This window comes from Lolium rigidum, chromosome 1 (genome assembly GCF_022539505.1).
Source record: "Lolium rigidum isolate FL_2022 chromosome 1, APGP_CSIRO_Lrig_0.1, whole genome shotgun sequence".
NCBI classification, from domain to species: domain Eukaryota; kingdom Viridiplantae; phylum Streptophyta; class Magnoliopsida; order Poales; family Poaceae; genus Lolium; species Lolium rigidum.
The window spans coordinates 65,773,649-65,789,603 of record NC_061508.1 but is presented as its reverse complement, the minus strand read 5'-3'; the positions used below and the strand labels follow the sequence as shown (position 1 = coordinate 65,789,603).

At 48.8% G+C, this 15,955-nt stretch overlaps 2 protein-coding genes across 3 annotated transcripts; one reads left to right on the top strand and one right to left on the bottom strand.

The window, feature by feature from the left end:
• Positions 1–302: 302 nt before the first annotated feature.
• LOC124685449 (protein NRT1/ PTR FAMILY 5.8-like) lies at positions 303–3,458 on the top strand. Of its 2 annotated transcripts, XM_047219803.1 has the most exons (5): positions 303–698; positions 786–1,003; positions 1,856–2,394; positions 2,484–2,679; positions 2,769–3,252. In XM_047219803.1, exons 1-5 carry the CDS (start codon positions 635–637, stop codon positions 3,135–3,137), a joined length of 1,386 nt encoding a protein of 461 aa, XP_047075759.1. In that variant the 5' UTR covers positions 303–634; the 3' UTR covers positions 3,138–3,252. The 2 variants fall into 2 exon arrangements, with proteins under 2 accessions (XP_047075759.1, XP_047075758.1); XM_047219802.1 differs by having other exon boundaries at positions 305–698; positions 2,484–3,458.
• A 212-nt stretch (positions 3,459–3,670) lies between these two features.
• LOC124646505 lies at positions 3,671–12,982 on the bottom strand. Its single transcript, XM_047186612.1, has 5 exons — positions 12,801–12,982; positions 5,845–6,028; positions 5,573–5,712; positions 4,213–4,235; positions 3,671–4,058 (listed from the first exon to the last, which is right to left on the bottom strand). Exons 1-5 carry the CDS (start codon positions 12,980–12,982, stop codon positions 3,964–3,966), a joined length of 624 nt encoding a protein of 207 aa, XP_047042568.1. The 3' UTR covers positions 3,671–3,963.
• Between the last annotated feature and the right edge of the window lie 2,973 nt (positions 12,983–15,955).

Below are 15,955 nucleotides of genomic sequence, written 5' to 3'. Positions count from 1 at the left end.
TTTGTGTAGGCTTTACGCTCCCCTGTAACCCGCTCCCGCATTAATGAAAAATGAGTTCAGGTGGGCGATCGTCCCCGTTGTTTCCTCAAAAAAAAAAAAAATAGAGCTATTAAGTGCTTCCAAGTTCAGAACTTATGAGTTCCCAAGAAATCCTGTATATGAACGTATCAGACGTTGAAATACACTACTATGTGCTATTAGTTAAAGCACGTATGTATGTACGAGGTCATTCTTTAAAGCAGTGATGGTTTTGCGCCATTATCTGGCTCTGTCGTGGAGAGGCCACAATGCATAGACAAAAAGAATTGCTATGCCATCACAGAGGAAAAGAAGCACTTTATTTTTTCCTTTAAAAAGGTTGGCTAAGCTAGAGGACTTGTCATTTGTGTTAGTTCCGTCAGATCCCACTTCCTGGCTAGCTCGTCAAAACTTCATAACTTCGCTTCTTACTTATTTTGTATAATTGATGATCTACATCGCACCGAGTGCCCAATGTGCAATATTAGTTTGGAGAGAACAGAAAGCAGATCAAGAAATATATCAGCTCTCTATCTTGGCTCTGTAACTAGGTGAATCTTCAAGCCAATTGAGTGAGGTGCCACTCTCGTGGTTCGATCGACATTCGTCGTAACTGATGATGACGGCGGAGAAGGGTTCATCGACGGCAACACTGAGCAGACCGTGTGTTCTGATCATAGGTACGTAATGTTCTAGCTAGGAGTTATGTACTGTTGGATTCAGGTTTGAGTAGTTGTTCATGGTCCTTTGAGCTGCTTCATTTGCAGTGGTGGCTGGCGTGGAGAGATTCGCATTCAAGGGGGTGGCCTCTAATATGGTGACGTACCTCACAGACGTCGTGAAGATGAGCACGTCGGCGGCAGCCATGAGCGTCAGCACATGGGCTGGGATCACCTCCATGCTGCCGCTCGTCAGCGCCATCCTCGCGGACTCCTACTGGGATCGTTACTCCACCATCATCATCTCCTCCTTGCTCTACGTCACCGTAAGATAATTCTCATCTTGTTTCGTTTATGTTTGCAAACTCGCTGTTTTTCGTGGATCATGTTAATTTCTCCGTGTGTTTCCACTTTCCAGTTTCTTTTCAAACTTGTGTTGTTTGCCCGAGTCAGGAATCTAAATGAAGTATCAGCCTGTCCATTTCCTTACCTTGTAGTTATGGCAGGATTCTTGAGATAAGATAATTTTGGTATTATGATAACAAACCACATGACCCGGAGAAAACATCTTGTAAAATGGGAAAAATAGCAATCTCTTAGACGTGAACGCGTCCTTCCGTCTTTTGTGCAATGAATGAAAACATCATGCCTTCATGAAGAAAAACCAACCTCCCTTTTCTTGTGCTGCTCTCTTTGTACTCAATTAAAAATTTAAAATCCTACCCGGCTAACATCACATCTAAGAAAGGCTAACATGACATCTATAAAGATGCTTTTAGTGATAATGGATTCCTTAGTGATATTAGGAACATTGTGGTGCGTGTAACCAATGTCGGAACATTATTCATTTACAATTAGTTACGTCCATTAAGACCAAAATTGCAGTATTAAGTCACCAATAAGTTGTTTGTTGCATTTTGAAATGTATGTCCAGTTTCTGACGGTTCAGAAGTCAGGACATAGACAATGAATGCAGAGTACACTGGAAAATTCACACAACACACTGTATTTTTCTTGAGATGGCACAACATACTCTACCAAGGAGACAATAAGATTATTTTTGCGCTGTGTATTTCATAAATGAACTTAATTTATACCTCCACCGACAGTAAATTAATTCTTCTCATGAGCTGTAAATGAAAACCTGCTTACCATTTTCCACTAACATTGCTGATCAGGGGCTGATAGGACTAACCTCATGGGCATTGTTTCGCAAATGGATGCCATGCTCCTCGCTGTTCCTCCCGCTCTACCTGATCTCCATCGGGCAAGGCGGGTACAACCCTTCGCTGCAAGCCTTCGGTGCTGACCAGCTCGACATAGATGACGAGGACGATGACCAGTCCGGCTGCAGCACGCCAGAGGAGAAGGGCAGGGTGAAGAGCGCCTTCTTCCAGTGGTGGTATTTCGGCATATGCTGCGGCAGCCTCCTGGGGAACTCCACCATGTCCTACGTACAGGACACTGTTGGCTGGGGGATTGGCTTCGCCATCCCCTCCGGCGCCATGGCCATATCCGTCGTGGCGTTCTTCTGCTGCACCCCTCTTTACAAGCAGAAGATCAATCAGCCGAGAAGCGTCCATGGTACTTCTTTCCCTGGTAGCATCTTGAGATCTATCAAGTCGCTTCTGGCGAGTGTTTCTGCCGGAAAGATCCGTTTGTCGCGGAGACACGACGACGAAGACGGCGACAATGAGAACAACTTTTCTGAACTAGAGTAAGATCTTTGCATTACCACCTCAATTGTTGGGCATTTCCTTGTTAAATTGCAGTGCCTGATGCAAAATTCTGAACTCTTTTATACAGGTTGCAGGGGAAGGCCCTTAAAGTAGCCGAGGTAACTAGCCCGAAAGACTCCCTGAACGAGGCTACAACTAAACCCAGTGTGGCCAAGATCATCCTCAGGCTTCTACCAATATGGACGGTGCTACTCATGTTCGCGGTGATCTTCCAGCAGCCGATGACCTTCTTCACTAAGCAGGGCGCGCTGATGGACCACGAGGTCGGAGGCGGCGTATTCGTTATCCCGCCGGCTATGCTCCAAAGTACGATCACCGTGTCCATCATTTTGCTCATGCCTCTCTATGATAGGATGATCATCCCCCTGATCAACGCCATCACCGGGAGCAGCAAGGGGATCACGGTGCTCCAGCGGATTGGAGTCGGCATGGTCTTCTCCGTCGTCGCCATGGCCATCGCGGCGCTCGTCGAGTCCCGCCGGCGCCACCTAGTGGCTGGCCAGATGAACATCGCCTGGCTCCTCCCGCAGTACGTGCTGCTGGGGGTGTCGGACGTGTTCACCGTCGTGGGGATGCAGGAGTTCTTCTACACGGAGGTCCCCAGCGCCATGAGGACCATCGGCATCGGGCTCTACCTCAGTGTGTTCGGCGTCGGGAGCCTCGTCGGCGCGGTGCTGATCTCAGCAATCGAGCTGGCGACCGCGGTGAGGGGCGCCGGTGAGACACACGGTTGGCTCTCCGACGACCCCCAGGTGGCGCGTCTGGATAACTACTACTGGTTCTTGGCGCTCCTGAGCTCCATCAGCTTCGTGATCTTCACGCAGCTGTGCAGGTGCTACAATTAGCATGGGCGCGTCAGGGTGATAGCCTATCACTGATACGTGGGATTGTGGCAGGGTGTGGGATTTGGGCGTAGAATTGTGTGGCATTCTGTTGTTTTGCCTGCGTGCAACTGACACAGTAGGTGACAGAGTGTGAGTTCTTGTGTATTAGGCTTGTCTCGTTAGGATTTGGCCTTACAGAAATGAAAGTTCCATGTGAATGACGACCTCGTAGACAGGGTCGGCTCTATGTTTTGGAGGGCCCTAGGGCGAAGTCGACGATATGAGCCTTAAGGCTACGCGTATATAAAATTATATATAAGTATATATGACTATTTTCACTTGCAAAGTATCAATAGTTAACATCCAACTATAGTTTGAGGTGTATAAAAATGATTGTCAAACACTTAAACAATATCATATAATGACAGAAAAATTAAAGAGTAGCAATATAAAAAAATATGCCATGCTAGTTTGGTTACCTCAAATAAGAACCAAATTTGAATAACTCAACCGATAATAATTATTTTGTGCTTCACGGAATAACATCTTCTCCAAACAAATCGACACTAGTTAGTTACTTAGTGTCACCCAAGGATTGTTCATTGACCTCAAGATTTGCATTTGAATCCAGCTCATCGTCTTCACCCAGATCAGATTCATGCATTTGATTATTGTTGTTGATATCAACAATACTTGTTCCTAAAAAGTACTTATTTAGAGCACCTATTTGAAATTCCATGAATACATTCTCTCTTCTTGTTTTATTTCTTTTCTCAGCACCGGACCGGACGTATGTTTCTTGGGCAACATTGGAACACCTACAAGTGTGAAGGAATCAAATACATGAAACTAGAACCCTACACGTCATGACTAATGCTTTCCTGATTGGCTGAAGAGTCAATGAGACGAGAAATTAAAGGCCATCAAACCATGGTTCATGAATAAGCGATTGGACATAACGAACCAGCCTACCAGGGGACAGGGAGAGCAGGGCCACTACGGGAAAAAGGGACGTTGCCGTGCTCCACTTTGCACGGCAAAGAGCCCTATACGCACGGCAACGGCTTTGCCGTGCGTGCCCTCACGGCAAAGCTTGCACGGCAAAGTCATCGACGGCAAAGCCATCTTTGCCGTGCGCATGCAACTACCGCACGGCAAAGCCCTTTGCCGTGCGCTGCCTTCTCTGCCGTGCGCTGCAAACGCTGCCGTGCTCCCACTCTTTGCCGTGCGGCACAATACTTTGCCGTGCTCCCACTCTTTGCCGTGCGCCGCAATACTTTGCCGTGCGAGGGTCGTTGCCGTGCGCCCCGCTTCTCTGCCGTGCGCGCCTTTGCCGTGCGGGCTACCCTACCACGCACGGCAAAGCCCCCTACAGGCACGCCTCCAGGAGCTCCCAGGAGCACAGGCTTGCGCCACGTGGCCCCTTTGCCGTGCGTGTGCACACGGCAAAGTGACCAAAAGTCCTTTGCCGTGTGCACACACACGGCAAAGAGGCCTGATTTTTTCATTTTTTTGCTGTTTTTCATTTATCCCTGCAGTTCAAATATTGCATTTCACAAATATAGCATATATATCAATATATGATCACCAAACACATCAACAACACCACAAATACGTCGAGCACACATAGTTCATGCATACAATCCGTTACATAGAGTCCATAGTCCATCCACACAAGTTACATAGAGTCCATAGTGCAATGTTCAATATTACAATCCATTACAAGCATACAATCCGACAAAGCGCACGAAGACCATGCCATCAACCTTGTCCTCCTCCGCTTCCGCCGGCCTCATCGTCATTGCCTTGTGACATATAATCTATAAGCATGTTGATGGAATGAACATTTGCATTTGCATATTGAACACTTGAACAAGTAGCGGGTTGGACACAAGAGGACTCACCGCGGTTCATGCTCCGGATGATGTTCATGTTGTTGACGGTGATAGGTGTCCCCGGGGTCTGATTGGGCGGTGGCGGCATCCACGGCATGGAGTAAGGTGGAGGAGGAGGAAGACTCCCCGGTGGAGAAGTCAGAACCGTCTGGCTCATCAGCCAGCTCATCTGTGCCTGCTGCTGCTGCATCATCTGCTGCTGCTGTTGCATCTGCTGCATCATCTGTGTCTGCTGCTGCTGGTACTCCAGAATCTGCCGCTCCAAGTTCCGTGCGTGCTCCTGGGCCGCCTGCTCCTTCGCTGCCATCTCCTCCTACGTTGTGTTGCCGCGATGTCATTAACATTTCAATGGAAAGCATGTGCATGTAAAGGAAATGTAGAGACCCGAGGAAGAACATACCCGTAACCGCTCCTCCTACGTTGTTTTTCCCGTGGTGTTGAGGATCAGCCGAGCGGGGCGAGGTCTAGATTGAATCCCCAATTCAATTGATCGATTTGCTGTCGCCGATCTTCTGTCTCCAAATTCAGATGTAACAAACCTGAAGCTCTTGTGCAACCAGTGGACTGCAAGCAACACCTGCGCATTTCGTCGAACACGAGGTGAGCGAAGGATGAATAACACAGAGGCCGTTCCTAGATTCATGTTTAATACTCCTGGCGTAGCAAACGGGAGCAACCTCTGATGGAAAGGCGAGAAACACCTGCATACCTGGAGGCGGACCGGGCGTGGAGTGGTGGAGATGAAGTACAGCGAGCTTCCGGTGGGCTGGGCGACCCCTTCTCTGGGTCTGGCACCGGCGAGGGTGAGCAGCACGGCCAGGACGGTGCCCCGCGCAGGTGAACCGGCCGTCTTGTGAGAAGACGCCTGGATCGTGTTCGTGGTCCGACGCCATCTCCCCCAACCACGAATGTCTTATGAATAAAGTCTGTATTCAACCTTCAACTAGTGGAGGGTTCAGGTTTCGTTGATTTGTCGATGGAACCGAGTATGCCTCTCTGGATGTGTGGTTAAAATAGTGGGCTATAGCCGATAGCAGTGATGATTTTTAAAACTATGAAAAGCTATAGCCGAGCTATAAGACCACTAAAGCTATATAACCGATTTCCTAAAGAATGAATTTTATTGAACAATATATAATTATATATATATATATATAGATATATATTAATAATTTATAGCATAACATAATGGCATCATACACATAATCAAAACATAGTTCACAATATTTAAATATATAGTTTTATCCAAATATTACAACATTATTAAACAGCTTAGGACATAGATCAATCTATAAATTATATACCAATAATAAGTTCTTCACGGATACAACAAGTTCACAGCAAGCAACAACAAGTTCAGATAACTAGCAAGACATGCATGCAATCAATCTAGGGCGGCATAGAGAGGCAGGGTGGCGTGGGTCGCTCGCGGCGAGGAGAGCTCCGGCAGAGATTGAGCACCTCGCCACCTCTGCGTTCAGCAGCACGGTGAGAAGAGCTTGAGCACCTCCGGCAACGAGGGCGTCCGGGGTCAGCAGCGACGATCGATGGTCAGGTTCATCAGCAAGGGCGCGGCACCATGGTCACCTCTCTCGTCTTGCCTAGTTTGGGAGATAAGGGATACATGATATTGTGGCTAAGGTTAGGCCCATGGGGATTTTGCCAAAGAAATGGCCCGCGCTTCTGAAAATTCTGGTCCAAAATTTTTAGTCCTGTTGAGCGGGAAGTTAGTTCCAACCCTCTCTGTCGTTTCCTATTCGACGGTGCCTCGGAGGAGGGATCCTCACGAGGGGGAGAAGAAGTAGGAGCCATAGGGCGGAGAGTCCTCGGGATGGTGGTACGCGATTTACCCAGCTTCGGAACACCTGCTCGGAGACAGGGCCTACTGCTGCTTGTCTGGAATTATATGGGCGCTTTCGCGTTGTTACAATTAGTTGTGGTTGTGCCTCTAGGGCTCCCGGGATCCGGCTTATAAAGGCGCATGGATCTAGGGTTTACATGGAGAGTCCTAGCCGGAATACAAGTTGCCTAACTACGGTACAATGTCTTGCCGTGTACGTCAAGGATCCGCCTTCCATCTATGTCATGCAGGATCCGGATAACTTATGGGCCTCCACGGATCCGGCCTCCTTCGTAGGTCAGTTGGGATCCGGCTCCTCGTTCCTGGGCTGGACTTCATCCTTCATGATCTAGAGCAACTGGGCCGCCCGATGAGCCACATGCCACATCACCATCTGTGGGCCACCCGGGCTTGCCGGATCGAGGCCACGCCGTTGATATACCCATAAAGTATACCCACAACACTCTCTCCTCGGATCGTAGGGGGTCGTACGTAATGCATCTCGCATTGTCCCAACCCTAGAACAAGGAGATATGCATTACAGGAAACCAACCAGGCAGACCACGTAGACCACCTCACCGCGACATGTACACTGGTGCCACGAACAACTTCAACGAGGACACCCATGAGAAGGGAAATCTTGGGAGCAACCGTAGAACTCGAAGACGCAGCGGAGCCGAGTAAAGTAGCCACACAGCCAACATAAACCCACCGACCATGGCACCCCTTGCCGCTACACCACATGTCCCAAGACGGCGACTCCAAGGAGGGAACGACGCCCATGGCGCCGCCACCATCCAATCCAAGCAGATTTTGGGCTTTCACCCGGGACAGGGGTAGGAGGTGAGGGGACGGACCTACGTGATGCCTCACCAGGTCACGGCGCCCCAAAGGCGTTGCCGTGTGGTCAAAGACCAAGGATTTCTCCCGGCCCCAGGACGCCACACCCGCTACCGAGCCATCAATCACACTGACACGAAGCCGACATCCAAGATCGGCGGGGAGGGAGAGGCTAGAGGGAGGGTGAAGGTCTAACCTTTGGGCTCCGACGCGAGTAGATGAAGCTGCCCACCCTTGAGCCGCACCCATCGTCTCCCCTGTCGCGCACACAGACGAAGGCGATGGTCTGCAGCATCCACAAACGCCAAGGCCACCGCCTTGATTCCAGAACCCCAAACGTCGAAGCCGCCAGAATTACTCCCTCGTCCAAGGCCCAGCCAGGGGCCAACCATCAGAGAAGCGGAGCCCGTCAAGCAGCTGCCTCATTCATGGCGATCCCGGCGCGAAGATTCTCAACCTAGACACACAGCGGGGGGGGGGGGGCAAGGGCTCAAATCCCCTTCACCGGTGTCTCTGGGAGGCGGTGGTGGTGCGGCTAGAGTTTTACCCCCTCGGTCGCCTGGAGGGGTGACGCAAGGAGAGCTCGTATTGTTTTGGGGCGTTTTCGGTGTGACTTCTGTTGTCAGGTTATCCCAAGACCAGTTTTGTAAGAGGTCAATCTCACTATCTTGTATCGTACTTTTTGTGATAGATTTATTTAAGAAAAGAGAAAGCATGTTTCAAGGAGAAACTAGAGTGTCAGAGGGGCGATGATATGTCATGCCGACACCGTCTTCCAACTCTACGGCCTCTTCTCCCTTCTCCAACAACGACCGTGGTCCCGCCTCCCTGAACCAGGTGGTCCAGAAGCTACACGGCTGGCTCATCCCCCGAAATGCCTTTAATACCTTTACTAGAGGCCCGCGTGCAGTGCCAGACAACGGTAGATCCCTTTCCGTTGACATACCTAGAGGCGGACCGAGGGTGGAGAGGAATGGACTTTGTGAGCGTATGCCCTAATAAGGCCTTGTTTCGCACTAGAAATTCTTTGGCTGGGTCATTACATCCCATGAGACCCATGTTGGTTTCCTTCCCCACCAAAATTTCCTTATGATGGTATTTATGTGCTCACACAAGCTCCTTGGAAATTTGAAATAGGACATTGAAAATGTTGGAATAGCTTGAACAACTGATTTAACCAGAACCTCTTTGCCTCAAACCGAAAGACAGTGCTGATTCCAGCCTTGTACTTTCTTCCAGATCTGATCCTTCAGGTATTTAAAAGAACCATTCGTTGAGCGACCAACATCTGAAGGCATTCCCAAATACCGTTCATTTAGAGATTCATTCATTAATTACCTCAAGAATGACCTTAAGATTCTCCCTGACTTCATTTGGATAACCTTTACTAAAGAATATTGATTATTTATCTTTATTGATTCGTTGTCTAGAGGCTTGACAATAAACTTCCAGAGTGGTTGAAACTTCCATAGCACCTTCTGTATTGAATTTCAAGAAAAGAAGATAATATGTGAATGGTACGTTCCAAATGTATCTATAATTTTTTATGCTCCATGCTTGTTTTACACCAATTCATATATGTTTTGCTTACACTTCGTTGCACTTTTACATGATTTCCAGCACTAACCTATTAACAAGATGTCACAGTGCAAGTTCCCTGTTTTCTGCTATTTTTGTATTTCAGAAAAGTTGTACATGAAATATTCTCGGAATTGGACGAAACAAAAGCCGAAGTCAATATTTTACTAAAACAAAGACGAAGACGAAGTCCAGAGGGGGGGTCGAAGAGGCGCCACAGGGCGGCCAAACCACCCCTAGGCGTGACCTGGACCTGGCCTGCGCCTAGGGTAGGTTTGGGCCCACCAGGCGCCCCACCGATCTAAATCCTCCGCCTATTTATACATCTTCTTGGGAAAACCCTGGATACCCGAGCCTCCATCCACGAAAAGTTCTGCCACGGCCGCCATCGCAGAACCCATCGGGGGGTTCTGAAGCTCTTCCCGGCACCCTGCCGGATGGGGAAATCATCGCTAGAGGCATCTACATCGCCATTCCCGCCTCTGAAGTGATGCGTGAGTAGTTCATCCCTGGACTATGGGTCCATAGCAGTAGCTAGATGGTTGTCTTCTCCACTTTGTGCTTCATGTATAGATCTTGTGAGATGCCCTACATGATCAAGATCATCTTTATGTAATGCTATATGTTTGGTTTGCTGGGGTCCAATGAATATTGTATACTATGTGGAGATTGATTATATATTCATGTCATATGTTATTTGTGATCTTGCATGCTCTTCGTTGCTACTAGAAACTCTAGCCAAGTGGACACTTGTGACTCCAAGAGGGGGTATTTATGCTTGATAGTAGGTTCATGCCTCTAGTTTTCTGGGAGAGTGACTTTATAACTTCTAAGATTGTAGATGTGATGTTGCTACTAGGGAGAAAACAACAATGTTTTATCCGAGGGTAATTCTATTGTTTACTTTACACACATTGATTAATGCGATAGTCTATTGCTTGCAACTTAATACTGAAAGGAGTTCAGACGATAACCTGAAGGTGGATTATTAGTCATAGACGCAGTTGGATTACGGTCTATGTATTACGTTGTAATACCCATATCAAATCTCATAGTAATTATCTTGTCATGTATGGTCGATATTCTATCAATTGCCCAGCTGTAATTTGTTCACCTAACATGTTATTTCTTTATGGAGAGACACCTCTAGTGAACTGTGGACCCCGGTCCTATTTCCTTTACTAACAAATTCAACTGCAATCATGTTCTGTTTACTTTCTGCAAACATCTCCTTCCATTCGATACATCTAATCCTTTGTGTTCAGCAAACCGGTGAGACTGACAACCTCACTGCGAGTTGGGGCAAAGTACTTTGGTTGTGTTGTGTGCAGGTTACACGTTGTTGCTGACGCCGGTAGTGCGCCCTGTCACTAGTCAGCCAGCAACACCTTCAGAAGTCACACCTTTCTCCTACTGGTCGATTAAACCTTGGTTTCTTACTGAGGAAAAACTTTCTACTATGCTCATCATACCTTCCTCTTGGGGTTCCCCAACAGTGTGAAGTCGGCGTAACGATAAGCACCATCAGTGAACAACAAGTTGATTTAAAGATGGCACCGAATTCACCACCTTAAGTCCCTCTAGTCGGCCTGATCTACCTCTATGTTGGAGCAGACACGACAATCCCTCTGTAACAAGCAAGAACATATAAGGGGATAGTGGATCCCCTTGGCGTATAACTCTCGATGGTTGAAAAATTATGTCTTTTCATTCATGGTAACCTATAACTGGCTGGTAGATGTTTGATTTTTTATTTTGTTATATTGGGCTTTAGTTGTGCATGAAGAACAAAGCCCAAAAGCCAAAAAAATGCTGGAATGATTATGGTGGATCGTGGTTCCCTGATGACCTGGTCGATCCAGTGCCCGGAATGACAGTTTCTCCGGGGCCAGGCCCGTTGTGGCCAGAAGGCTCCACGCGTGGAGAAGGGAGGCGCAAACACCACGTCCCTTCGGGAACACACGCCATAATTAGGGTCACCGCTCCCTCTCCTTCCTCTCACTCGCGACCTCCTCAAACTATCCATCACCCAGCGGTTCCCCTCCCGCCGACCAATCCACCGCACCATCGCACGGAGGAGCACCGGTACCGGAGGAGGAGACATCGGCAAGCAGCACCGCGACATCGGCCGCAACCTGCTCCGCAGTCTTCATCGGCATCTCGAGGTCGCCCGCAACCTCGAGCTCGTCCTCGGCCGGAACAATGGCGGTAACAACCTCTCCTTCTCACCTTCGTACTCGTTCTGCCAGAACATGCCATTCTCGGTCATTTGCGACGACATGCACATTAGATCTACTAGGGTTTCTATTAGGATAGCATTCAGATTGATATTTGCAAGGTGTCCGTCCTATTTCTTGTTGTTCATGTCCAGTTCTTGTTGTACACGGTCTCGATTTGCTTAGATCTGTTACTCTAATATTGGATTGCGGTAGATCCTTCCTAGATCGGACTGTGGATTGCTAAAACTGCCAGATCTTACTGTGCATGCAAAGAGGGGAAGGGTTTTTTTTGTGCTGGGGTTTAGCATGTCCAGATTGCTGTGCGGAATGAGTCGCTCTAGTTTGTTCTAGATTGTGTTGTTTCTGATTGAACTAGGCCGATGATTGTAACCGGGAATTATAGTGTGAGGAGATGATTGATCCGAACCTATGGTATGACTGAACATCACCATGTCATTGGTTCTGATGAAATATCTCCTCCATATGTGCTCATTGTATGAGGCCTATGCTACCTTGCTTTCCATGTCTGTACTTCTTCAATTGTGCAATGGCCAATGATTTAACTATGGCACAATGGAAGGCAGGGTGCTGCCCTCAAACTTAGTCATGTGTTCCATATTTCTTGCACACTAGACTTAGTTTGCGGACAGTCCCTTTGCCTGTCGTGTGATCCAATTTATGAGGCCTCATTTTGTTTGTCTAGTGCATTGGCCAATGATTCAACAATGTCACACTGGAAGGCAAGGTGCTGCCCTCAAACTTAGTCGTGTGTGTGTGATTACTTGCGCACTAGACTTAGTTTGAGGGCAGTCACTTGAGATGCCGTGTGATCCAATGTATGAGGCATCACATGTTTTCAATGTTCGTTTTCATCTATATACTTGTGAGAAGGCACATCTCTAATGGCATGTGTTCTTGTGGTAGACTGAGAAGCTCAATCTTGGGTCACCTGTGACCCCCGAGGAGGGACCGTCGAAGAAGCGAAAGGCGGCTAACGTCGGCCACTTCCAGCCGGACGTAGGGCTGAACCAGTTCCTGCGCATCGTCTTCGGGCCCACCTTCCGCCGGCTCCGGATCCCTCAAGATTTCGTCAGGTGATTCAGAGAAATCCCTTCGAACATCATCGTCACCACCAACACTGGCTGCAACTGGAGGATGACTACGGTGAGAGAAGGTGATGACGCATACATCGACCAGGGGTGGCGGGCTTCACCGTCGCTCATCAGCTGCAGATATGCCAGTTCCTCATCTTCAAGAAGGTGTCCAGCTTCGGGTACAGTGTGGTCATCTTCGACCACACCTGCACTGAGGTGATGACCAGGTGCTGTTACCATGGCGACGCTACCAGGTGTGTCATCTTCCAAAGTCATGTCTGAATCTTACCTGGTTCTGTGTCGTTGCTACCATGCACGTATGTGTCTAGTTGATGTTCCTGTCTTGTGTTGAACTATGATCGTCTCTGGTGTGTCTTGAACTATGATCGTCCTGTGTCGTCAACTATGACCGTGTTTGAACTATGATCAGTGCCAAGTTTGCCTGAACTGTGATTGTGTTCTTGCTTGTGTTGTTGATCACTGGTAACCTCACCACTGAAGGGAAGAGGTAAGCATAAGCAAATTTTGGGTTGCAAGCAAACAACAAAGACACCAGTCTGGGCTACTACAAGGCCTAAAATCTGACCTACCAAACGGGCAGAGCGCAAATCTTCACGGGCCGAAAAAACTCTGTGCAGGCCACCAAACAACGTGACTCTGGTCCATGGTCCATCTGCGACGCACAGGGAACTTCTTCCCGCTGCGCCAGTGGTGCAGGAATCTGATGTAGGCAACCAAACGCGCCCATAGTCTTGGTTGATGCATGGAGCAAAGGCGCATCCTTGGCTGAAACAACTACCTTTATCCAATTCCGTCAAATCTAAAGGTATAAACGATGCCCCCCATAGGGGGCTTCACAGCGATCCTCGCACGTGAACCGTTAGATCTTCCTTGCGACGAATCTCAGCCGTTGATTCCTGGCTCAGAATCTACTAGCTAACCCCATGCAACGGCCAATTGTTACCCGCGTCTGGCTGCATGTGGGCCCAACCTTTGCTGGCCCCGCACGTCAGTGACTGCGACTGGGATCTCTGTCGGTGTGCATAAGCGTCGGGCAGGATCTCCACCCCGCAAGGGGTATTTTTGGTATTTCAGCGGTGTGGGTATAAAACGCATCATCCCACGGAGGGAACCCTAGCCCACTTTCCCCCAATCCCGCTCGACCCCTGCTCTCCAATGGCGGCTGCCCCTTCCTCTCCCGCTCGACCCCTGCTCTCTCCTCCACGCCACGGCTCCTCGTCTCCTGCCCCGCATCGGCGCGCGACGGCGTTCCTGCCGCTCCGCGCGGCGGCGTACGGTGGCGCGGCGGCGACAGCAGCGTGCGCGGCGTCCTCCTCTTCGACCCCAAGCACATCAGCAGCGGAGGGCTAGGAGGAGGCGGTGGCGCGGCGGCGGCAGCAGCGTGCGCGGCGTCCTCCTCTTCGACCCCAAGCATATCAGCAGCGGAGGGCTAGGAGGAGGCGGCGCGGGAGCTGCGGCGGCCCTCGCCGTGCGCCGCGCCGCCGACGAGGACGCGCTGCGGCATAGCGCGGTTGCGTTGGACGGGGACCTGCGGCGCCTCCAGGGCTCCGTCGCCGCCCTCGAACCCACCGGCCCTTCTCCTCCCAATTGGCGTCCCTCGCGCCTATCCTCGTCCCCGCCGCCACAGGAGCACGCACGGAGGAGGGAGGCTGCGACGCCTCGTCCTCTCCTCTTCCTCCACCCTCAGGGAGCACACGAGCCGCCATGGAGCACGAGCAGCCGCCAAACCCTAACAGAGGGCAACGCCTAGGTGAGTCTCTGATTTACATGTTTAGGCGAGGTCCTTGCAGTTGGATATCAAATGTTGGTGGCTTCGGCAGTACCATATGTTGATGTGTAGTAGTATCTATGGAAGAAATCATGTAGTGACTGGCAGATAGGTTGAGGATATAGAGGAAGAAAAGAAACTTTGAACCATGGCTAAATTATCTCCCCGTTCTAGGGCCATTGTGAAGAATTTAGGCTACATCATATGTTATGGAAATTATTAGGTGTACAACTCTACTCTCTACTCATATGCATTGTAGTTGTACATGTTAGGACTGTTTTCTGCGTATAAGCACCCATATGCAGCTACTGGTTCTATTTACTTGAGCCTTTATTTGCATTGGATCCAAACCGTGTAGGAAATCGTGTTAATTTTTTGCTTATCAATACTATTGTGGTGCGCTCACTGTATCTTGCATACAATCCCATTGCTCGAGTATTTTTGGTTGGACTGGCTTTTTTAGCACTTCCCGACATAATGAAATCCCGCAGATACTATACTTATCAAAGGTGGAGATCGAAAGGAAGTCAGAACTAAATATGCATTATCATAGTTATCTATTAACTGTTATTTTTGCAAATGCCTTGCAGGGATACTACTACACATCAACATATGGGGGAGGAGGAGACAGAGGCTGGGGTGGAGGAGATGGAGCAGCGCCGTATCGCCATCGCTGGGAGCAGTTCTGCCTTGCACTGGACCCGACCGACTGTGAGGGGAGCGGCGTCGGCGGCGGCCGCAAACCTCACCGTCCCCTGCAGCGACCGGCGATTTGAGGTGACAGTCGTGCTCCCTACTCTCCTTATCGATCCCATTTTTTCTTTGTTTTTCTTTTATTCCTTCGTTACTTCAGCATCATTAGTTATGACTTATGACTTAGAATTGTTTTCATGACTTAAATTGCAAGTATTGAATTAAATTTCAGTAGGCTGTCAATCAGTTAGAGTCACATTACAGCATTGCCTGATCTACTTGTGTATTACAATACTCCTGCACTTCTACGGCTCATAAGTGTACCTATACAAGAAACAAGATGCATTTTTCAGTGTTGGTGCAGATGTAGCATCACTTTCCAAGTATTGTGACTACTGAATTTGCAGAATTGGTGGGTTAATTTTTATATTGCAAGAGTTTCTGCAATTCTGAACGGAGTGTGACAATGCAATAATATATAATGTTCACCTGCTTACATTTTTTTATGTTGGCTTGCCCCGTAACAGACTGGAGCAAAGACGTAGATGAAGTTCTATGAAAGATTCGACCCTAATATAATTGTGCAAGATTGTCATTTCTCCTTATTCTTTTGGTTCAGATTTGTTATGGAAGAAGAAAATGAAGCTCTTCAAATTGTCCCTGATCTCCATGTTCTACAGGTGATAGCTGATGTCTACGGGAGCTTCTATTCTTGTAGACAGTGTTGGGCCTCCAAGAGCAGAGGTTTGTAGAACAGCAGCAAGTTT